This window comes from Glycine max, chromosome 18 (assembly GCF_000004515.6).
Source record: "Glycine max cultivar Williams 82 chromosome 18, Glycine_max_v4.0, whole genome shotgun sequence".
Classification (NCBI taxonomy): domain Eukaryota; kingdom Viridiplantae; phylum Streptophyta; class Magnoliopsida; order Fabales; family Fabaceae; genus Glycine; species Glycine max.
This window is the reverse complement of record NC_038254.2, coordinates 53,037,825-53,062,069: the sequence shown is the minus strand read 5'-3', so window position 1 is coordinate 53,062,069 and position 24,245 is coordinate 53,037,825. Positions and strand designations below refer to the sequence as shown.

The 24,245-nt window shown below is 29.1% G+C and overlaps 2 protein-coding genes and 1 non-coding gene across 4 annotated transcripts; all 3 read right to left on the bottom strand.

The window, feature by feature from the left end:
- Window positions 1-2,767: 2,767 nt before the first annotated feature.
- On the bottom strand, window positions 2,768-4,472 carry LOC100777559 (probable jasmonic acid carboxyl methyltransferase 2). Its single transcript, XM_006602763.3, has 4 exons — window positions 4,378-4,472; window positions 3,897-4,301; window positions 3,386-3,643; window positions 2,768-3,283 (listed from the first exon to the last, which is right to left on the bottom strand). Exons 1-4 carry the CDS (start codon window positions 4,426-4,428, stop codon window positions 2,918-2,920), a joined length of 1,080 nt encoding a protein of 359 aa, XP_006602826.2. The 5' UTR covers window positions 4,429-4,472; the 3' UTR covers window positions 2,768-2,917.
- Window positions 4,473-17,608: 13,136 nt separating this feature from the next.
- Window positions 17,609-17,681, bottom strand: TRNAA-AGC (transfer RNA alanine (anticodon AGC)). The gene has a single exon. It is a non-coding gene; the product is annotated as a tRNA-Ala (tRNA).
- An 862-nt stretch (window positions 17,682-18,543) lies between these two features.
- On the bottom strand, window positions 18,544-22,049 carry LOC100793348 (probable jasmonic acid carboxyl methyltransferase 2). Of its 2 annotated transcripts, none has more exons than XM_003551627.5 (5): window positions 21,863-22,049; window positions 21,151-21,248; window positions 20,634-21,041; window positions 19,436-19,693; window positions 18,544-19,169 (listed from the first exon to the last, which is right to left on the bottom strand). In XM_003551627.5, the coding sequence occupies exons 2-5, from the start codon at window positions 21,226-21,228 to the stop codon at window positions 18,804-18,806; spliced, it is 1,110 nt and encodes a 369-aa protein (XP_003551675.1). In that variant the 5' UTR covers window positions 21,229-21,248; window positions 21,863-22,049; the 3' UTR covers window positions 18,544-18,803. The 2 variants fall into 2 exon arrangements, with proteins under 2 accessions (XP_003551675.1, XP_014625889.1); XM_014770403.2 differs by having other exon boundaries at window positions 21,155-21,248.
- Window positions 22,050-24,245: the final 2,196 nt, after the last annotated feature.

The following is a 24,245-nucleotide window of genomic DNA, read 5'->3' as shown; positions in this document are numbered from 1 at the left end:
AAAAGATCTGCTGCAAGCTTCCGCTTTTTTCCTATATAGCTCTCCACTTCCTTGATTTAAGTTTTCAGTATTTATAGACCCTTTTGATTGATAAATACTACTATATATTTGTTTGATTTCACTGGGACATGCAACGTGGCTTAGATGAGTTGAGTTATTGCAGTGACCAATTTTCAAATAAGGCGTGATGATTTTACGCCTAGTTGAATTGCAATAATCAATTTTCAAATTAGGCTGCAACTGCAAGGAACAAAGTTGCAGACAGGCAATAATGGAACAGCAAGGCAGCAGCCATATAACCAAACAAATTAAGAACATTGAACACGAAAGAAAACGTTTCTTAGGCCTACATATGTTAATAGGAAAACCTTAGCATTCTAGGCCAAATTGAAGGCATGACTAGACGCCTCCAAGGTTTCAAGGCATGATTCAAAATGTCCATGTAAAATGGTCCAACTTAACATCTTAGGCGAAATTGGTAAATTGAACTTTCATTTGAAAAATTCAATCAATTTCAACTCATAAGATGAATGTTAGTACTTAGCACACTCTCTTTTCAACACTTTTTTTGATTAAAACTGATTAGAAATCACTTATTTTGATGGATCTTATTTCTAAATAAAGATAAAAAATTATTAAATGAGAAATAAGACTCATTAAAATTGATACTTAATAAATTTAAACCAATCACATAAAGAGTATTAAAAAGAGAAAAACAAAGAATGTTGCTAACATTTCTCAATTTGATAATTATATTAATTATACTTTTTACTTTATTGTTTTATGATTTGTGAATTTTGCCTCTCAATATTTTTCAATGCATTTTGTCATTTATTTTCAAATTTTTCTTTTAATCCTTTAGTTGACTATTCATTTTTGTTAGTTGACAATGATGTGATTTTATTAACAGCTAACGAAATATTTTTACATCTACATGTACACGTGACATTGACATGGTTGCTAACAATGTGACTAACATTCAATTTGCACAATTGTTTCATTGATTGTAAATCGTAACCTCTGATGTGAGGGGCGGCTAAGAAGAAAATGCCAAAGATCTATAGGAATTTGTAGAGAAGTCAAAAGAATTACATAATGAGACAATGAGTGAGCAATTAGCTTGTACAATCCACCCATTACTTCAACCGAACCAATCATCATAGAAGTATTTGTTTCCTGTATAAGACAACCAGTGGAAGAGAAAATAAGTTTTATAAGGTAATGAAGAGACAAGTTTTGAAACAGATATCAGATTAAAGGCAAAATCCGGAAGATAAATTAAGATAGAACGACTTAGAAAAAAATACACTGCCAGACTAATGAGCAAAAAGCTGTGGACCCGAGGGTAATCTATAGAAATTGGAAAAATTTTCTAGTATGAAGAGAAAGAAGAAAGGGAGGAGCATACATGGTCATTGACGCCTGAATCAAGTATCCAAGAGGTGGATATAATAATGTTCATTATGGAACTAATGGAAGCATTCTGGTCTGAGTGTTGGATGATGGCTAATAAGGCTTGATATTGTTGTGGTGCGAACTGAAAATTAAAATCATCAGAGGCTCTCACATACTCAGCAATTGTCACTAATAGTTGCTACATTATTGAAAGCAGAAGAAGAATGTTGTTGATTAGATGAATTGTATGGCTAGGAATTATAGGTCTGCAACGAATTCTCAAACTTCTAATCGCTGGTTACATGCTGATCTTGGCTTGAAATGTTAGCTAGATTACCAACTTCAAGATTCACATTGAAACTCCCACATCTGAAGTGCATTGCATGTGTAAAGTTTCAACACAAAAGATAAGATGGATGGATATTGAGAATTGAATTTTTATCACTAAGGTTTAGGTGATTTAAATGTAAATTGAAAAATTATATTTTACTAGATGAAGATTATTTGAATAGATACATTAGAAGTTATTTTTGTTTCAACATCCAAGATAATTTATTTACTATAGTTGGCGCAATCTTCATTATAAATAAAAAAGAGAATTAGTGGAGAAACAACACATGTAGATAGAGTGCGTAAGAAGAGAGATTATGAAACAAAATCACTTTGTTGAGTGAAAAGTGTCTTTGTGTAAGAGTGCTATCATTTCTTGTAACCATTGAGTGGGGTAGATGCACTATTTGGGGTGAGTTACAATCTTGTAATCATTTTTGTGATAGTAAAATATTTTTTTAGACGATTTCGTGGACGTAGACAAGAGGTGTCGAAACATGTTAAATTCTTGTGTTTGTTATTATTTTTCTATGGTGTAATCTTTGTTGTGTTCTCAAGATCCGTTGTGGGTGTGAGTAATTTTATTTGAGTGAGTGATAATTACCGAATAGCATGAATACTTTGTGGCATATGAACAAATTGGATGTAATCTGAAATTATCAAATACAATTTGAAATTTAGTGAAATAATTTGTTATGCTGAAAGTTCCCCATGCTTCATGCTTGAGATTTCTTGTTGTATATTTTCAACCCTCTTAAGAACTGCATTACTTGGTCTTGTTTCTTTCACTTCACATCTGAAGTGCATTGCATGAACACTTTGTGGCGCATGAACAAATCGGTTCTAGTCTGAAATTATCAAATACAATTTGAAATTTAGTGAAATAATTTGTCGCTGGAAGTTCTCCTTGCTTCATGTTTGAGAATTCTTGTTGCAAACCATAAATACAAATTAGGTACCCTTGAGAAAATCTTTGATACCTTATCAAAGAAGGCACAAAGCCAGAACATGAAAGAGAAACAAACTTTTATATTATTATGACTTCGTGGCAATACACGAATGTTTCTATACAGGAAAAACTAAAAGGAAAAGCTAATAACCCCGACTGACTAATAGAAAACAGATTTTAACAACCAAACTAACTTAACTGACTATTATTAGCTGAGAAGATCTTCTATTGAACAACACCTCTTCAAGCATTTTTGGTCATGGATATCATAAAAGTAGCACACTCTAATTTCTCCACCTCCATTAGTTGCACAACTTTCTTTTGATACCTGATGAATACTTCATTTATAACTTCTTCACCAAACTTTGTGGAAAGGAGAGGCTCCATTGCTGCTCTTACGTGCTTGGCCATTAATCCGGCTTTTATATTTCCATCAAGAAAAGAATCATCACCAGCTTCATTTATGCCTTCAACCCAAGGCAAGATTAAAATCTCTAGTCGTTGAACAAAGAATGACCCTTCTTCTTGAATAACATGCCTAATTTCTTCAACTGTAGGTTCATACACTGGTATGTTAAAGGAGTTCAATTTTTCTTCTTCAATCAAACCCTGTGGTGTATATATTCTTAATTATAATGTGTAACTTTTTAATGACTTAGTCAATTTCAAGAGATACCTAATGGAAATTAGTAAAAAGAAAATGTTATTTACCTCCAAGAACATGTCATTGAGTATTAGACTAATTAATTCCCAACCGGTTCTTCTTGGAGTTTCATGATTGCCGAGAACCACCAAGAGCATTGCTCCTCCAGGCACAAGTTCCTCTGAACGTGATTTCAGAAACAATTTAAAATCTTGTTGAAACTGCTTAAGGTAAGCTTTGTATACCTCTGGAGGGCTTGTGCTAACTATGTGACAATGGCCCTTGTAAAGCGATTCTGCCTCCTTAGTCAACCCCAATAATGGATCCTACAACCAAAATATGAGATAAATATATAAACACAAGCATTTAGAGTGTATTTGATTTTTTTACTATATTCATTTTTAACATGCATGTTTTTACTTTTCAACCATTTCTTAATCTCAAAAGAAAACAAAATAAAGGGAAAACAATTGCACATTAGTTTAGAAGTAGAAACAGAAATCAAACCAAACACAATACTAGTTTTGGTCGACCATAACATCTCAATCAGCTTAGAGGAAAACAGAAAAGTGATTTGACCTGAGAAAGCCAGTGTAGACTGTTGGAGGAATGAAATAGGTCTATGGAATTACTGGGAAAGAGCCTCCCATAGAAGGATCCAGGGGTTGCATTAATAAAGCATGAACCAAACTTGTGTCCTTTATCTTCTACCAATCTTGTATGGAAATCAGGAAGTGACTTGAAGATGGTATTGAAATCGTTTCCAAATAAATCATTGAGATAAAATTGGAATGTGGGTGGTTCACAATTCAAGATGGTGCATGTGGTATCGACAATGTTAATAATATTTGATATCACAAGAAGTGAATTTGGTCCTACAGAGCAACCTAAATCTGCCACTTTCATGCAGCTTGGAGAAGAATCATGATACAGTTTCATTATAGTTTCTTCAAGTATGGGTTTGGCTTTAAGCATTAGTTTTTTCTGCAATAAATTAAAATTAGAGTTGGATCAATGTACAAGAAAAGGAAACAAATTTAGTGATAAAAAAAGATAGTACTTGTAGCAAGCTGTTGTTTGCATAACTCCTTTCTCCCTTGCCACCATTCATGTGAAGCAATAGCTGTCTTTCCGTTGTTGCACTGAATGAATCCATGATCAATGTGACAATGTCTATCAAGTATCATCCACAATGACTGGTTGGTATATATATATATATATATATATATATATATATATATATATATATATCTTCTACTTCAACATGCGATTCTGGAAAATAGAAGAGGAAATACTAAGAGTTTATTCTAGCGAAAGAGACTAGTCTCTCCTAATGTAGCAACCAAGTTTGAATCCCAGTGAAAGATGTGCTTATAGTACCCAATCTTATCTCAAACAAAATGGCCTGTGATCCGAAAATAGATACCTATAGAAAAAAAAAAAGAAAAAAAAAGCTTGGATTCAATTCAGCTCCTTGCTCCCACATTCAATGCATCAGATAAGGGTTAGGATCTCCCCACCAACAAAAATTAAAATAAGAACATAAAAAATGATATCTAAAAGAGAATATCACTCTTTCTGATTTGGGATGAAGGCTTATCTTCTGTAGTCCCATACCCTTATCTTACTCCAGAGCTTAAGTTGATATTATTCTACTCTCTCTATCTTACTCTTTTTTAAATTAAATATTTATTCTATATAAATAAAATTTAAATAAATAATTTTTTAAAAATATGTAAATTATATTATAATTAAAATTTGTCATAAATAATATTTTTTAATATATAAATTATATTTTAGATTTAGGATAAATAATTTATATTATAATATAATATAATGTTGTTATTTTTAATTGTTGATATTTTTCAAAAAAATTATTGAAATTTAAGTTATAACTAAAGATAATAAATTGACAGATAGAGATTTTAAAAAATTCCTAAAAATGATTTTGTTAGAGAAGAATAGCTCAAAATACTGTCACGAGAGAAAGACAGTTAAAAAATACTCTTGCTTAAGATATTTGTTTAAAATAATTACTTTAGTTTATACATATTGATTTTTTTTCCAACAAGATTAACCACGATATATTCTCGTACATCCAAAGCATTGAAAACTTATTTATTTTTAAACATCAATATTTGTGTTCGGAAACTACGTTTAGTGATTGATTTGTCCTTGCTGCGTCAGAAAGAGTTAGAAATAACATAATGTGCATTTAAGCAAGAATGAGAAAATTCCTACAAACTGAGTCTTGCCTTGCCCTATCTAGCCAAAAGATCTTCTATAGCTTCTGCCTTTTTCCTATCTCTCACTTTCTTGAGGTAAGCTTTCATTATTTATAGACCATCGCCTTAATTTGGATTGATAATATAACTGTTTATTTTCACTGGTCAACTTGGCTTAGATTCAGTGAATTGAATTGATCAATTTTTTTAATAAAAAAAAACGTGATGACGTTATTTACGCCTTATTTTTAATGGCAGTGACAAATTTTCAAACTAGGCTGCAACTTTTAATTAATCACCGTTCCAGGCCGGGAATGGAATAACAATAGTACTCAACAGCCATCTCGAATTCCCAATTGGTCCCTGGATATCAAACAAAGAACCTGAGAGAAAATGTTTCTCAAAAGTCAACTTCTATAATAATAGCTACGTACTATAAAAGTTACATTAAAGGTAGTTTCTAGATTCATGCATGAATTCCTTTTAAACTCTAAAAGGAAAAAGTCAAGTATTTTTAACTTTTGAGCCAAAGTGACCATTCTGCAAAGTGAAAAGAAAATGACATTAGTAACATTTGGGACTCAAGTTAACCCAATCGGATTTATTGAATAATTAGTGATAATTCCAAATCAAAACAACCTTCTAATTGTGACTCAAATCAATTTGATTAATGTACTGTTTGACAACCTCGTTCAATTTTGCATCTCCGAACATTAATAATGTTCAAAACTCACTTATATGCATCACAATTTTTATTTTATTTTATCTCAGGACATAAGTTTTTATTTCAATTACTATTTCCAAGTACAACATAAGGTTTTTTTTCCCATACATATAATAACAATTTTTTTTATCAAAACATACAAATTCTCCCATCATTTACACAAATATACATATTTATTATTCACATTATAAATTTAGGTTGGGGGACTTGAATCCAATTTGAACTTACACTATGATTTGCTATTTTTTTTTAAAACCCAAATGAGAATTTAGATTCTCCAACCCGAATTTTCAATGTGATTTTTTTATTTTTTAAAAATAATTTTTAGAAATATTTATAAATAAAGGAAATTAATAAAATTAGAGAAGATTATGATGTAATTTTTTTGTTACGATATATGTATTTTTTAGTCAAATTTATATGTCGTTGACGGGTTTGTTTTGTTATGTATGTTAATTAAAAAAATAAGAAAATTAGTTAGTAATATTAAAATAAATTAAAAAACACAATAATAAATATAGTTGATACATGTTTCTTATAGAATACACATAAAATTAAATGGTGCGGTGACTGAGATGATAGACGAGAATAACGAAACATACTAAAAATACAATTGTAACACAAATATGATGAAACTAATGATAGTCTTAAAGATTTTGTATAAGAAACATGTCTTCTTCCATTTGAGTTATTAGCTTGTTAAAAATAACTAAAATTTCTATTGGACAGAAACTAATGCAAATCTTCAAAACTACTAATTTACATTATACTATTTTTAACTAATTTTGTTTAATTTCAAAATCTTCTCTAATCTTATTAATTTCCTTTATTTATATTTCTAAAAAATATTTTTTAAAAATTTTAGAAAAATGAAAAAGCACGTTGAGAATTCGGATTGGGAGGATCCGAATTCTCGATTGGGTTTTAAAAAGAATTGGCAAATCACAATAAAAAATTTGAGTCCCTCCAACCCGAATTTATAGTGTGAATAGTAAAGATGTATATTTGTGTAAATAATAGGAGAATTTGTATGTTTTGGTAAATTTTTTTATTGTTGTATGTATGGAAAAAAAAAATCCTTATGTTCTACTTGAAAATAGTAAGTGAAATAAAAACTTATGCAGTGAGATAAAATAATTGTGATGCATATAAGTGAGTTTTGAACATTATTAGTGTTCGGAGATGCAAAATTGAACGAGGTTGTCAAACAGTACATTAATCAAATTGATTTGAGTCACAATTAGAAGGTTGTTTTGATTTGGAATTATCACTCTGATTATTCAATAAATTTGATTGGGTTAACTTGAGTCCCAAATGTTACTAATGTCATTTTCTTTTCACTTTGCAGAATGGGTCACTTTGGCTCAAAAGTTAAAAATACTTGACTTTTTCCTTTTAGAGTTTAAAAGGAATTCATGCATGAATTTTGGTAATAAAAAAAATGTTGTATATATGGGGAAAAAATCAGAACATGCATAAGTCTTTTTTAAGCTTTGGGACGTACTGATACAGATCTTTTCAACAAGGGTACCTTCTTCTACTCAACTTTAATTCAAATCACAACAAATTCACAAAAGAAAAACTAGATTTTGATAAGATCCATTGAGCAACACCTCTTTAAGTGTTCTTTTTTGTCATGGATGTCACGAGCATATCATACTCCAATTTCTACACCTTCATTAGTTGCACAAGTTTCTTCAGAAACCTGATGAATAACTCATTTATAACTTTTGCCTCAAACTTTGTGAATAAGAGAAGCTCATTACAGCTCGTGTATTTTTGGCTATTAATTCGGCTTTTATTTTTTCATCAAGAAAAGATTCATCACCACCTTCATTTATGCCTTCAACCCAAGGAAAGATTAAAATCTCTAATCGTTGAACAAAGAATGACCCTTCATCCTGAATCACATGCCTAATTTCTTCCACTGTAGGTTCATACCCTGGTATATTAATTAAAAGAGTTCAATTTTGCTTCTTCAATCAAACCCTGCAGTGTATACCGATTATAATGTGTTATATTTTAAAGTCAATTAATTTCAAGAGAAACCAATTGGTAATTAACAAAATAAAATCGTTGTTTACCTCCAAGAGCATGTCATAGAGTGTTGGGCAAATTACTTCCCAAAGACTTCTATAGGAGTTTCATTTCTGCCAGGAAACACCAAAATCATTGTTACCCCATGCACAAGTTCCCCCCAACGTGATTTCAGAAACAACTTAAAGCCTTCTTGAAACCGCTTAAGATAAGCTTTGTATACTCTGGAGGGCTTGTGCTAACTAGGTAATAGTTGCCCTTGTTGAGTGATTCAACCTCCCTAGTCAACCCCAATAATGAATCCTATAGGCAAAAACACCAAAAATGGTCACTTTTACATTTTATTTACCAAATAGGGGCTGCTTTGCAATTATTTACCTGGGGGGTCTGTTTTTTTATTACAAAGCGCCCCCCAGGAAGGCGCTTCCATGGAACACGCGACACGTGGCACAGCGCGGCGCACGAGACAGCAGCAGGGTAGCGCCCCTGACGCGGGCGCGTCTGGTAGCGCCCTGCTGCTGGGCGCGACTGGTAGTGCCCAGCGCGTGGGCGCGACTGGTAGTGCCCCTGACGCGGGCACGACCCAGGCGCGTATTTTTTAAATATATTTTAATAAATTAAGCTGATTAACGATTAAATAATTTAAAAAAATATTTGTCATTTAATTAAGTTTTCTAATTTACGACGAAACTCAATTAAATTGTCATTTAATTAAGTTTTCTATGGTATAATATGAATTTTATAACTTTATAAAATATGAAATTTCCAGGTTATGATCTTTTGTTTCTTAAAAAAAAATAAAAAAGTTATGATCTTTTGGAACTTTATAGCATATAACAGATGACTCATTGAATTGATAGTAAAATATTGATTCAGTACGTTGGTTTAGTTTAAACGTCTCTTAACATTAAAAAAAAAGAAATTAGATTTAGACCCACTAAAAAAATACATTTTCTCCCAGACTCAACGGAACTGGGAAGGGGGGCGTGTATTTTTTTTTAATTTAAATGTTTAATTTTGTTAAAATACAATTTTTGTTCCTCTATTCTCTTATATTTGTACTTTTAGTCCCATTATTTTTTAATGGAGATATTTTATTTTTTACTTTTAAAAAATCAACAATTTTAATTTTTGTGATCAATTTTAAATGTTGACATAAGTATTCTATAAACCTTAAGTGATAACTATTTATTTATTATATACATGTCAAATATTTTTTTAAATTATTTAATCGTTAATCAGCTTAATTTATTAAAATATATTTAAAAAATACATAGGCACCTGGGTCGTGCCCGCGTCAGGGGCACTACCAGTCGCGCCCAGCGGCAGGGCACTACCAGTCGTGCCCAGCGGCAGGGCGCTACCAGACGCGCCCGTGTCAGGGGCGCTACCCTGCTGCTGCCTCGTGCGCCGCGCTGTGCCACGTGTCGCGTGCTCCATGGAAGCGCCTTCCTGGGGGGCGCTTTGTAATAAAAAAACAGACCCCCTAGATAAATAATTGCAAAACAGCCCTATTTGGTAAATAAAATGTAAAAGTGACCCTTTTTGGTGTTTTTACCGAATCCTATAACCAAAATTGATAAATAAACTCAAACATATATTTAGTTTTTTCTCCACCATAACATCTCATTTAGGTTGGTGACTAAAAAAGAATAACTTTAATTGACCTGAGAAAGCCAATGTAAACTGGTGGAGGAATGAAAAAAGTTTATGGAATTACTGGGAAAAAGCCACACCATGGTAGGATTCAGGGATGGCATTAATAAAACATGGACCAAAGTTATGACCCTTATCTTCTACCAATCTTGTATAGAAATCAGGGACTGACTAATTAAAAATGGTATGGAAATCGTTTTCAAATAAATCATTGAGATAAATTTGGAATGTATAGGTGGTTTATGATTCAAGCGGGTGCATGCTGTATCAACAATTGTCATTAATATTCGATGTCACAAGAAGTGTGTTTGGTCCTACAGAACAACCTAAATCCACCACTTTCATGCCTTTTGGAGAATAATCGCAATGCAGCCTCGTTAAAGTCTCTTTAAGTGTGAGTTTAACATTAAGTATTACTTTCGTCTGCGATAAAATTAAAATTCTATCAATATATAGAAGAAAAGGAAGTTAAAAAAATTACAAAAGGTGGATTGAATGGATAAGAAAAAAAGGAAAGAAGAGAAAAATCATAAATTTAATCTTTTCTATCAACAAAATTAATATTTATCGATATTTTAAAAAAAATGATAAACTATATAGTTAATTCAGATTAAATATAAAGGCAGTGCACTATTCATGTGAAATAATAGGTCGCTTCCCGTTGATGCACCGATTGCATACATAATCAAGTATTACCCACCCAGTGTCGTTTTGTTCTTATTATGTATTAGTATGAAATAATCTCAATAAAAAATAATGATTAATTTTGATTGGGGACTAATAGAACACATAAATAAATATTTTTTTAATATGATTTATTTTATACTTAAGGATCAAGTAAGATTCAAACATTTAATTACATAATTAAAGATACAAACTATTATCACTTGTGTCAATTGTTATTAATAATATCTATGACTGATTAATGTATCACTAACTTAAGCTTGATTTTGGATAAACAACTAGGAAGATAATAAATGCAATTATTAAGTTCAAATGAATCTGTACCAAAAAAGTAAGTTATGATAAATCAATGGTCATACCAAATTATTCACTTTTTAACCAACAACCGTTTGGTTCACATAATTGATAATAACTTGTGTTTTTTAGTTTATATCTTTTAGTTAAATAATTCAAATTGATTTTTTATTGGTCCTTGTATATGAAATAAGTCATGTTAGAAAGAAAATATTCATTTTGTATATATTCATAGTATTGAAGATTAATCATTACTTCTCAAGCATCTACTGTGTTGTTGGTGTATTAATTAATTTTTTTAACATTTTTAAAAATTAAAACAGTTAAATATTTGTTTTTTTAGTATTTTCATTTTTATTAAATTAATTTTAATTTTCTTATTTTATAAATATATTTTATCATTTGACAGGATAACTAGTCTTAAATAATAAGCTAAAAGCAAAGTAAAAATTAACAAACAACTTCAAATTTTTGTTTTAAGTTCTTATTTTTAGCTTTAACTTAATAGTTATAACTTTTAAGCCAAAAAAAAATGGGATAAATATATCCTTAGTCTCCCTATATATACATAATTTCATGTTATTAGGAATGGACAAAATAGATCAACTGAATCGAACTGTTGTAGAATTGAACTAAACTGTAAAAGTGATTTAGACAAACTGAATTCAACTATTTAACAATTTGGGCGAATTGAATCAAAGCATACTACTCCAAATAGCTTTTGAATTGTCCAAATTGTTTGAACTATTCTTAGTAGATATCTTATTTTGAAGCATATTATTTACAGACTTTAATCTCATAAATTACAATTCGGTTTGGGTGAATACCAGTTCAACTTTTATTCAAAATCATTTATTTTTTAGTTTAGTTCGATTGGATAGTTAGTTCAAACCATTTCATATTGATTTTTTAAGGTTAAATGTCATTTTTGGTTCAATAATATTATGTTTTAGTATTTTTTTGTTTTGGTATATTAAATTTTAAAAGTCTAATCCTGATTCTTGATTCTTTATGTTTTTAAAAATTTTATTTTAATTTTTCTTGTGTTTTTTGTTAATAACGTTTAAACACTATTAATGTTTTAAAATTTAAAAGAAAATTAATTTAAAACAAAGACAACTACAATTTTTAGCCATCAGTGTATACAACTCATACTTTATCTCTTCTAAAAAAGAGTCATGCATATAAAAATATTTTTTTAAAATTATGTTTGCTTATTTGTTGAGACAAGTCATAAGTAAAAAATTATATTTGTTTTTTATTATAAGAAACAAGTTTTAAAATAACAAAGGTAGCATGACTTAATTATAATATTTACAATTTTTAAAATAAGTCTAGCATGCTGAACATGATATATTACCTTTCATATACATTGTTGTATGATGAATTGATTAACACCTTTTTTTCTTTTCTTTCTTCTCTAGTTTGTTTTCTTTCTCTTTTATTCGACAAGCAGTTCCACACTATACCGGAAATGGATCCACTCCATTTTCTTTTTCCTCACTTTCTTTCAATCCTTTCATTTTTTTAAGCTTTTGGAAAAATAAATCAAATGGAGATGATAAACACTTTATAGAAATTAAAGTAACATTTATTTTCTCAAAAGCTTAGTAATAAAAGAAATGGAGAGAATCTAAATCCCTTAACTCAATATTCCTACTTACACCCTTTCCTCATTAATTACTCTCAAATATCTTATCTCCAACCCTTAATTTTCAGGTGCCCTAAGCGGCTCTATACCAATAGATTATGGATTTAGGCTGAAAGGGTTTAGGAAAGGAAATTGTGGGTCACCTACGTACGTGTTGTATCATATGCAGAATCCTATGTATGACATATCGAAAGAGTTGAAAAGTCTCCAAATCGTATATAATTGGGATTGGGAGACAAGATAATCTCGGTCACTAGATTTTCATAAGCAGGCCCAGTCCTGATCATAGGTCAAGGAAAGAGATGAAAAGCCGCTCCAGACACTTTAATTTAGAACTTCCGTGCTTCACTAAAGTGCATGTTAATTTCAAATGTGAAGTTTTTTTTTTTTAATTAAATTACATGCCTAATGTGTGAAGTATAAACCAAGAAGAGAATGAGAGAACGAAAGACACTATCACTTTTTCCAATACTCATAAGATAGAAAAAGAGATAATTCATAACATTTATTATTTACGAATTAAAATAATTAAGAATATTTTGATAAAAAATAATTAATATAAGAAATAATTAAAAAAAAACTTATAAACAAAGACAATAAGTAATAAAGAAGAGTTAAATGGTTTTTTGTTGTAAAATTTGTATTTAGGTTGTTAGCTTGCTCCAACTAAAAAAACAGGTGTAAGTATGTTAATTAGAATCCCCATATATATGGAATTGATTTTTATATTCGACTACTGCTTATTAAACCGTTAAGTTGATATACCATATGCATTTAAGGAGAATGAAGTTCATCACTTCTTAAAAGGAGAATATCCAAATAAAAAGGGATGTGAGGGAGACTAGAACAATGAGAGCACAAATAGACTTTAATATATATATATATATATATATATATATATAAAGGGGTTTTTGGTGAGAGTAATAATAAATTAATTTAAAGATGAAAAACTAGTTAAAAGTAAAAAAAAAAATAGTTAGAAACTAAAATTCAGTTGTTGAGAGCATGTTTAATAGAGATTTTTTTTGGGTTTCTTAAGTGAAAAAACTGTTTCTTGTCGTTTCTTTTCTATTGGAGTAAATCTATGTGATGGGGAGAGTTTCTTAAAAATAATATTTGTATTTTCTACAAGAAACTATTTCTTACCGATAAAAATAATATTTATCTTATTGTTTTTTTTTTTTCAATGTCATTGTGTTTAATTATTTAATAACTCAAAAAATATAAAAATATGAGTTTCTTGAAGTTTCTTAGAGTTTCTTATTATTTGAACAAAATTGTGTATGAATTTTTTATGAATGATATGATACTTTGAGACCATTAAAAGTAACTTAAGAAACTCACTTAAAAACATTTCATTGAAAATACTCTTGAGTTAGCTTATGAATTAAAACTGTTTGATAATTATTATTTTTAAATAGTCGATAAGTGTAATATTAAAAAAAAACTTGTTTCTATGATTTTTTGTAATATAAATGTTAATTTTATGTTGTGGAAAACCCATGTGTCTAACATAGATTTATCTTTGGATTTTCTTTGTGGTATGCCAGAAGTTACGGCCTAGGTTGACAAATCATATTGTTTTCAAATTTTTTTCTTAATCCTTCAGTTCATTAGAAAAAAAGATTCTAACTAATTCGAAATTTGATTAAAAAGTAAATAAAATTTGATTAAAAATTATTTTTTACAAGGATCAAATTCAGATATTACTCAAACAATTCAATTAACATTAATTTTAGTTCATTAATTACTTGTGACCAATCACTTAGTACATCATTTTCATTTGTTTCTACTTGTTGGACATCACAAGTTCAATTAACTAGTTTAAGAAGAATTTAACAATTCTCTTGCGTAGATTCAATTTCCTCCATATTTGAGTAAGAAAGTTGGAGGAGTTATTTATGTTAATCCATGTTAACGATAATGAAAACGTTAAGAGGAGTTCATACATTTACTTTCTCTTCTATCTCATCGTCCACTTTTTTTTTCTATTTCTCTCATCATTTTACATCACATCATCCGCCTTATCTATCACTTTCTCTCTCTCTTTCTCTTTTTTCTTTTATCTCTATCTCTCCTTTCTTTCCACTCATACACCCCAAAAATCCATATACCCCAGAAATAGGATGTACGTTAATTTGTTTTTCCATGTTAAGATGTCTTAATAAATACAAGGTGTCCTTGTCTAACGTACACCTTCGACCTTGCAACTTGTAAGTGACCGCTTCATGCATTTTACTTTTTATTCTTTCTATTTCATACAAAAAAAAAAAAATAGTTTATAAAAGGATGACGATCGATCCTCATGCTAAAGTTGAATTAGGATATATGTAGGTGGCTGATATATACTTGATCATGGATTCATTCGGTGCATCAATGGGAAGACATCAGCTTTGCCCACTAGATTATCTTGTTGCTGATAACAAGGGGGTCCATATTTTGGAGCGATTAACTTTTTCTAATAGAAATTTTGATGTGATAAGTTGTTCCTATCTTACCTAATTCCAGTTACTTTTCTAATTTAATCAGAATTGAAGGTCACTTGTCTTCCTCAACTGTGAGGAGCGAAACATCGAAAATCAAATCTATTTATGTGAGAACGAGGAAAACAAGAATTTTGGTAGAATCAGACCTGATGGAGTTGTCATTAGAAGTCAGTGGGATGTTAGGGTTTCTTACACATTTGTTGAATTTGAAGAAAATGCTGAAAAAGAAAATCAAAATCTAAAGATGTTGAAAAAGCTACCCAAAATCAAAGTTCTTAGTTGGGGCTGAGTACACGTACAGCCAACCAAAGTATGAAAACCTGAACAACAAAGGAAAAACCCACTCTGTCGTCATGTCCTATTAGGGCTTGAGGAAGAAAATAAAATAAAAGACAAACAAAATAAATAAAATATTGGTCACAATATGAATAATTAACTACTTAATTTTCCCTAATTTAAATTAATACTTATTTTAATAATGCTTTAAAATTAATTATTACCACGTACTTATTTAGATTAATAAATTCAGTTTGAATCAAAATAATAAATATTATCTCTCATTTATTAAATAGATTTATTTTTATAATATTTTTCTGTAAAAAATAATTCCTCTCTTTCTGAAAAAAATATATATTTAAATGTCATAATTATATTTATAAGTTCTTCATTTCCTATAATATTTTCCCTAAAAAAATAACACCACCGCAAACACCTAACATATGCTTTTGGTTTCACATGCTTTTTATTTCACATGGTCCTTCAATAGTTATTGCCCTGACATATGAATATAATTATGGCATTATAAATTATTTTATTTTAATTTTCAGAAAGAGAAAAATTATTTTTTTAGGGAAAAATATTACAAGAAATAAATCAATTTAATAAATGTGAGAGAATATTTATTATTCTGATTGAAAGTGATGAATCTATTAATCTAAGAAATAATAATAATTAATTTGGAAGAATTAATCATTAAAATAAGTATTAATCTAAATAGGTAACATTAAATAATTAATTACTCTTATGATGTGTAATGTTTCACACGTTAGAAAAACTGATAAAATATATATTATTAAATAAGTTATATATTCCTTTTTAACTTGATGAAATTAATTAGGATGCAAAAATTTAGAGGAAAACGGCTATATGCTCAACATCTTGATAGAACTTAATTAGGGTGGTTCTGGCAGAAAAAAAAAATGGAGGTGAAATAAAAAAAGACAGTATAAATAAAGAAAAAAATAGCAAATGGAGGAGTGTGTTTGGTAAAGTAGAAACAAAGAAGAAAAGAAATTTAAAAAAAATGTGAATTTCACGTACCTTTTTATTAAGGAATGGTGTCACGTAAGAGTGTGGGGGCCTTTGGCCTCCTTAATTTTTTTATACATATGATGAGATATATAAATATTTGAGTAATTAATTTAAATTTTGGAGTTAAATAATAATATTTAGGTGTTATTTTTTTATAAATATTTATTCTCCTTTTATAATATTTATTGTGAAGATAATTATATATTTTTATTTTTAAATAAATATATTTTTTCCATGTTGTATTTATTGTGGAGATACATGATTGTATTTTTTTTCTCTATTTAGCTAAAATATTTTAATATATATCATTTATTTTTTCAATATATTTTTCTTTTATCATCTATTTTAAAGGATACAAATAATTACACTTACAAGTCTTTATTATCCATCCATTAATATTGATAATTTGAAAATTAAAAATCATTTATTCACAATTGCCAATAGAATAATTAAGTTTAATTACGAACTCTATATAAAGGGTTGGTAATTTGAGGTTTGAGACTCATTAACAAATATTTTTCTATTTTCAATCACTTAATCGTGTATATATAAGGGATTGGTAGTTTGAGGTTTGATGACTAATATTTATGATCTTGGGTCTTAAAAAATGCTTAACTTGTTTTCTGTTTAAATATATTTTCTATTTTTTTTAGTTGGTCCCCCTAAACTTTAAACCCGGCTCCGTCTCTGATTATATTCATCCCAAAATAAAAAAGAATTATTCTAAATCTAAAACAGTATATTATATATATATATATATATATATATATATATATATATATATATATATATATATATATATATATATATAATATTGAAAATTTTAAGAGAAAAGTTAGGGGGGCTCCCCCCCAACGTATGTCCTTCCCTGGCGACCCTAAGTTCGATATGTCATACATAGGATAGGATTCTGCACATGATACAACACGTAACACATGGCTGAGACACACAATTAATTTCCCAAACTACCCTTTCATCGCATGGATGCAAATCCACAATCTATTGGTATTTAGGGTCCCTGATAATTAATTTGGGGGTCAGAGATAAGACAAGGAATGTGTGAGAGTGATGAGGAAAATGTGTAAATAAGAAAAGTGAGAGGGTATAGAGTGGAATAGAAAAGAAAGAAGACAAATACAGAAGAAAGGAAGGTATATTACTCAATTGATTGCACAACTTTAAAATAGAAAAACTGCATACGAATTCTGAATGAAGAAAAAGGATGGAGATGCGGGGTATCGATCCCCGTACCTCTCGCATGCTAAGCGAGCGCTCTACCATCTGAGCTACATCCCCATTTCGTTTTACATTATCTCAAAGATATATATCACCAATGTTATATGCTATATTGGGATAACATGCGACCACCACCCAAACAAAATTATATATTTAAGTTGTAATATATTAATAAATGTATCGTAGGCTATGACTTATGTGGGGAATGAAAATTAGTCAATAAAAATTAATTATTCTACCTCTTTCCCACAAATTTTTATGATTAAGGTTAATGTATAAAAATAACTTAATTATTATTTTGGTTCCTTTATTTATTTAAAATGTTTAATTAGATATTTTTATTTTCAAAATTTTAATTAGGTCTTTTATTTTTCAAAATACCTCAATGGTTCTTTATGCCACAATTTTCAACTTAAGGCAATTAGTCTCAATTGGACAAAAATATCATAGTATTTTAAAAAATAAAGGGTCTAATTAAAAACTTTTAAAAATAAAAAGATCAAATTGATAATGAAGTCTATATAAATTAAGGAATATTTAATGATGTAAAATATTACTATATTTGAGTTAAAAAAAATTATTTGATATTTCATTTTCAGTTACAATAATTATTTATGATAATTAGAATAAATTATAATATTGATTCTCCTATATTTTTAAATCCGTAATTGTAGTTTTTTTATTTTAAAATAAAGACATTTAACCTTCCAATTTTTTAAAATTAATAATTTTGATCTGATTTTTAATGTAAGATCATTAGTCAATATGAGTTAGGTTCAAACCCAACATCCAATATCATATCAAAGTCTATCCAAACAAATATTATTGAATATATGAAACCACATGCTATTGGATCATCATCGCACCAATTAAAAATATTAACTTTAATAAAATTCACATTTGAGATCTCCAATCCTCAAAATGAAGAGAGTATTAAAAATCTTATATTAACAACTAATATTACAAGCAAATTAATATAAGCAACCCTTATATTATTGGTGTATGACCATATCCTAATGGATAGAAAGGGAAAAAATGTTGTCTACTAATTAACACACAGTTGTTCATCTTTTATTATGATATGCCTTGTCCTTACTGCTCCATAACTTTATTTGAACAAATAAAAAAAAAATCATAAAGGAAGAAAAACAAGTTTTTAAGATCTTTTATTGAGCAACATCTTCAAGCAGTTTTTATCATGGATATCATCAAAGTAGCCCACTCCGATTTCTCCACCTCCATCAGTTGCATAATTTTCTTTTGAAACCTGGTGAATAGTTCATTTATAACTTCTGCACCAAACTTTGTGGACAAAAGAGGCTCCATTATTGCTCTCATGTGCTTGGCTACTGATTCAGCTTTTAAATTTCCATCAAGAAAAGAATCATCACCACCGTCATTTATGCTTTCACCCAAAGGCTGGATGAAAATCTCTAATCGTTGAACATAGAATGACCCTTCTTCCTGAATCACATGCCTAATTTCTTCAACTGTAGGTTGATACACTGGTATGTTGAAGGAGTCTAATTTTGCTTCTTCAATCAAACCCTGAAATGTATATATTCTTAGTTATTGATACCAATAGGATAAATAAAAACCCAAAAACACACATGTACACGCATTGGAAATGAAAGAGAGGAAGAAAATTCCTTGGCACTACACACACACACACTCGAGACAGAGGAAGAGAGTTTCACTACAACTCACTCAATTTCAATCACTAACTTGATTCACTCATTCACTGATTTGATTCATAAAAACTTAATTGGAAACTTGATTGCAAGATGCGTTACTAATACAGAATTGTTGTTTACCTCCAAGAACATGTCATTGAGTATTAGACTAATTGGTTCCCAACCGTTTACTGTAGGAGGAATTTCATTTCTGCCAAGTAACACCAAGAGCATTGCTCCTCCAGGCACAAGTTCCTTCGAACGTGATTTCAGAAACAATTTAAAATCTTGTTGAAACTGCTTAAGGTAAGCTTTGTATACCTCTGGAGGGCTTGTGTTAACTATGTAACAATGGCCCTTGTTAAGTAACGATGCCTCGCTAGACCCCAATAATGGATCCTACAACCAAAATACAATAAACAAATTCAAACATTTTAGAGGGTGAGGGTGCTTGATTAGATGATTTGATCAATATGTTTTTTTACACCAAAAAGGTATACTATATAAGGAGGTACAAGGATATCTCAACCCTTATACAAATTAAAGTACATAGTAAGTCCAACTATGCAATGTTTTTCACCGGCCCTACAATCCCATCAAACATACATTATTGGGATTCCTTGACCATTTATGCCAAGTTAGAAGCCTCAAGAATAAGTAATACATCCCACAATAAATTTATTTCCAATAAATTACAATTCATTTAAATATGTTTTTAATTTTGTAATTTTTTATTTATTTTTAATTCTTGTAAATTTATATTTTTTTAGTTTTAATCTCTGTAAGATCTTTTGTTCATTTTTCATCTTGAAATTTGTGCTTTTTCAAATTTTGTTTCTTTAAAATTTAAATTTTTTATTTTAGTCCTTATAAATTTGTGTTTATAGAAATTAAAATTAAAAAAACACACTTACAATTACAAAGGGTAAAAATAAGATTAAAATTAAAAAAATAAAAACTTATATAAACTAAAAATAAATAAGTAAAACTTATAGAGATAAAAAAAAATATTTAAGTCATTATAATTTATAATAGAAAACCGTTCCAAAAATATATATGAGCTAGAATGGGAAATGAGCCCTTATATGGAAACGATATTCATTTGTCATATTTTTAATAGCAATAATAAAAATATCGTTGTACTTTAATTTGTTTCAACACCATTTTTTAAGCCCAAAAGAAGAATAAATTAAGTGGAAAAAATTGGACATTAACTTAAATAGAAGTTAGAAATAGAAGAAAAAAACAAACCAATTAACACAATATGCTAGCTAAATTCAGTCGACCATAACATCTCAATCAAATTAGAGGAAAACAAAAAAGAGTTACTTTACTTGACCTGAGAGAGCCAGTGTAGACCGTAGGAGGAATGAAAAAGGTTTATGGAATTATTGGGAAAGAGCCTCCCATAGAAGGATCCAGGAGTAGCGTTAATAAAGCATGGACCAAAATTATGACCCTTATCTTCTATCAATCTTTTACAGAAATCAGGGAGTGACTTGAAGATGGAATTGAAATCGTTTCCAAATAAATCATTGAGATAAAATTGGAGTGTGGGTGGTTCATGATTCAAGTGGGTGCTTGCTTTATAAACCATGTCAATAATATTTGATATCACAAGAAGTGTATTTGGTCCCGCAGAGCAACCTAGATCTGCCACCTTCATGCAGCTAGGAGAAGAATCACAATACAACAGCCTCATTATAGTTTCTTCAAGTATGGTTTTGGTTTTACTTATTACTCTTCTCTGCAATAAAATCAAATATAAATCAATAAAGGAAACAAAATTACAAACAATGATGAAGTGATACGGTTAAATCTGGTTAACTATAGTTATATGAAGATAAAGACAGTACTTGCATCGACGAGTTGTTTGCATAACTCTGTTCTTTATTGCCATCATTCATGTGAAGGGATAGTTGATATCTTTCCATTGATGAAGCACGAATTGAATCTGTTTTCAGAGACAAGTCATGTAATTTTCTTAGCTCGACAACACACACATATATGATGAGGAATTTGTTCATGAAATAAGAACTAATGATTTCCTAGAATGACATAATATATACATGCATGGACTCATTTTATTTTGATTAAAACACATTTTAGGTCTTTGATAAATTAACCAATTTTGATTTGGGTCTATAATAAAAAAAACTATGCTTGATCCCAGACAAAAAAAAGACTTGTGATGGTTTTTAATATGCCCGAAATTTTAATTTAACCAACTCAAACACATTCAAAAGCTTTATCCAGCCCAACATAATACTGTCGCATCCTCACACCAATGTATTATGTGCATCTCCTTCCTCACGTTAAACAGGGGAAAGTATTACAAAAAAAAACAAAATTATTGTGCCACAAAAACCGTGTGTGAAAATGGCTTTCTCTCCCTTTGTTCACAAAGTAACAGGGAAAAAGGAAACTCAAATAATGTTTCCAAGTGTAAACTAATAAATTTACAGCAGCTGCATACACCCACAACAAACTAAAGAGAGATCAAGGGGTTTCACTCTACTATTAACCCACTTTTTACTTTGAGATCAAGTCAACAAATAAGAATCAAACCTCTAGCTCCTCCCCCTTACGAGAAAAAAAAGTGGTTGGAAAAGAAAGTGAAAGAGTGTTGTTCCCTTCAAGCAATCTTCAGTGGTGATAGATGCAACCAGCTTTTGAGAATTTCCTTGCTTTAAACAAGGGTTGAGACTTGCTACTACAATTGGTTTAAAGGCACATGTTATGAAAAATGTTGTCTTTAGTCCTTTAAAAAATTTAAAACGTTTTTATTCTCCAAGTTTATTAAAAGTGGTATAGTAGACTTTTATCATGATCTAAAAATACATATGTTTCTAAGTAAAATATAGGAATTAAAATTGATCTGAAATTTTAGGCTTTTATCATGATCTAAAAATACACGATTAAATTTTCATAAAACTAAAACTAATATTTTGAGGAACTAAATAAATATTTGACCCAAAATTTACTAAAGAAAATAATTAATGAAGTTGAAATAAAATGAAAGAGAAATTAAAGTGACTATTATTTAATCCTTTTACGTTTAAACATATTAATAAGTTGTATAAGTTCGGTGTTAAACTTGATGAAATTTTAATGCAATAATCTAAGGAAAATGCTACTTTTTGAAAGAATTTTCAGATTGGGTAATAACATATCAATCAGCTTAGAGGAAAACAAAAGAGTTAGTTTTATTTGACCTGAGAAAGGCAGTGTAGACTGTAGGAGGAATGAAAAAGATTTATGAAATTACTGGGGAAGAGCCTCCCATAGAAGGATCCAGGGGTTGCCTTAATAAAACATGGACTAAAGTTGTGATCCTTATCTTCTAGCTATCTTTCATAGAAATCAGGAAGTGACTTAAAGATAGTATTGAAATCGTTTCCAAATAAATCATTGAGATAAAATTAGATGATTTACGTGACCAAACAAATCATATTAGAAGATTATTCAAAGTTTTACACTTTTTGAGAATTACTAATATGTGATCACAATTTTAATTTTTAAAATGAAAAATTAAATCTTATTAATTGAATTATAAATATATTAATTAGGAATACCTTTTTTCTGTTATCTAGTCCAGCAACTAATTAATTGGTTTTTGCAAATTAAGGAATATTTCAATCCTCTTATCATATGTGTAATGCAATGCTAGTGTTAATTATGATCTTAATTTTATTATTTTTCTCATAAAATAGTTTAACGTGTGCAAGTTGTCTCATTATTTAATTATGTAAGCATTTGAAACGGATTTTTTTAAATGATTTACCTTTGACCTCCCATTTGAATATGATGAATTCATCTTAATTTCTTAGTGCCATCATACCCTTTTGAATATAATCGTAAAACATGCTTATTTTCCATTCACAATTGTAAAATAAATGTCCATAGACTTTTATTCTTTAAATTTGGTGGGGCCTCTACTCCTGTAGCCTCCCGCGTAGTTCAATCCAAGCACCAACATTTGGTGGGACGGCTACCAAAATTGTTTTCAATTAGATGTGTTTACTGTTTTTATTTATTTTTAGCATTACTAATTTGACTTGTGCATGCAAAAATTATTTTAAAGTTAGACATATTACTTAACTAAATAAATTAGTGATGCTAAAAAAAATTAAAAATATATTATAACATCAGTGTTGTGTTGTAATTTGTAACCGATTCAATCTCATTTTTTTTATTAGGTAAGGCATTACCTTTTTAAATATGATATGTTTCTTTGACATTCCTCTATAACATTTGCTTAGGAAAGTGCTTTTTGAAGGTATTGTACTGATGTAATGTAAGATAACTTTTGTGACAATTTTGGAAGAATATATTCAATTACCATTAGACTTTGACTGCACAAAAGTCTTTGTAATCAAAACCTACACAATATTTGGTTTGGGAAGTGCTTCTTAAAATTATTGTATAATTTCTAAGATAAAATTTGTAATAATTATGATTGAATATCATCAATTATATTCATTAGACTCCAAAATTATATATAAGCATTGGTAATAAAATGTATCATTTTGCAAACTTGATAACCAAAATGAAGTCTTTAAAAAAAACTTAAAGTATCATAATAAATTCATTTAAAAATATAAAAGATCAAACTAGAATCATTTAAAACAATGATGTTTCAATTAACATTTTACTTCATCATCTTAATCAATGTTAACAAACACATCACACTTTTTCGTTACCATATTTAACGTTCCAATCAAAAAGGATTAAAATAAAACCCTTATAAAATATAATGAATCAAAATAATACTTTTAAAACTTAACATATTAAAACAAAAAAACACTAAAACATAAAAGATCAACATATAACTTTTCTTTTGAATATTGAGGCAATTATAAAATAGTCTTATAGTATTCACTTTATGGTTTGAGAATGATTTTCATCCAAAATTTATTCTTTTATATATAGAAAGAGGAAAGACCAAGTT

Excerpts from the sequence above, each read along its gene's own strand:
- LOC100777559 (XM_006602763.3), bottom strand. The coding sequence starts at position 4,428 with ATGAATGGTGGCAAGGGAGAAAGGAGTTATGCAAACAACAGCTTGCTA. Across the intron at positions 4,302-4,377 it reads CAAACAACAGCTTGCTACAA|AAAAAACTAATGCTTAAAGC; the intron begins GTACTATCTTTT and ends AATTTATTGCAG. Across the intron at positions 3,644-3,896 it reads GTCTACACTGGCTTTCTCAG|GATCCATTATTGGGGTTGAC; the intron begins GTCAAATCACTT and ends TTTTGGTTGTAG.
- LOC100793348 (XM_003551627.5), bottom strand. The coding sequence starts at position 21,228 with ATGGAAAGATATCAACTATCCCTTCACATGAATGATGGCAATAAAGAA. Across the intron at positions 21,042-21,150 it reads CAAACAACTCGTCGATGCAA|AGAAGAGTAATAAGTAAAAC; the intron begins GTACTGTCTTTA and ends ATTTTATTGCAG. Across the intron at positions 19,170-19,435 it reads TCAATGACATGTTCTTGGAG|GGTTTGATTGAAGAAGCAAA; the intron begins GTAAACAACAAT and ends TATACATTTCAG.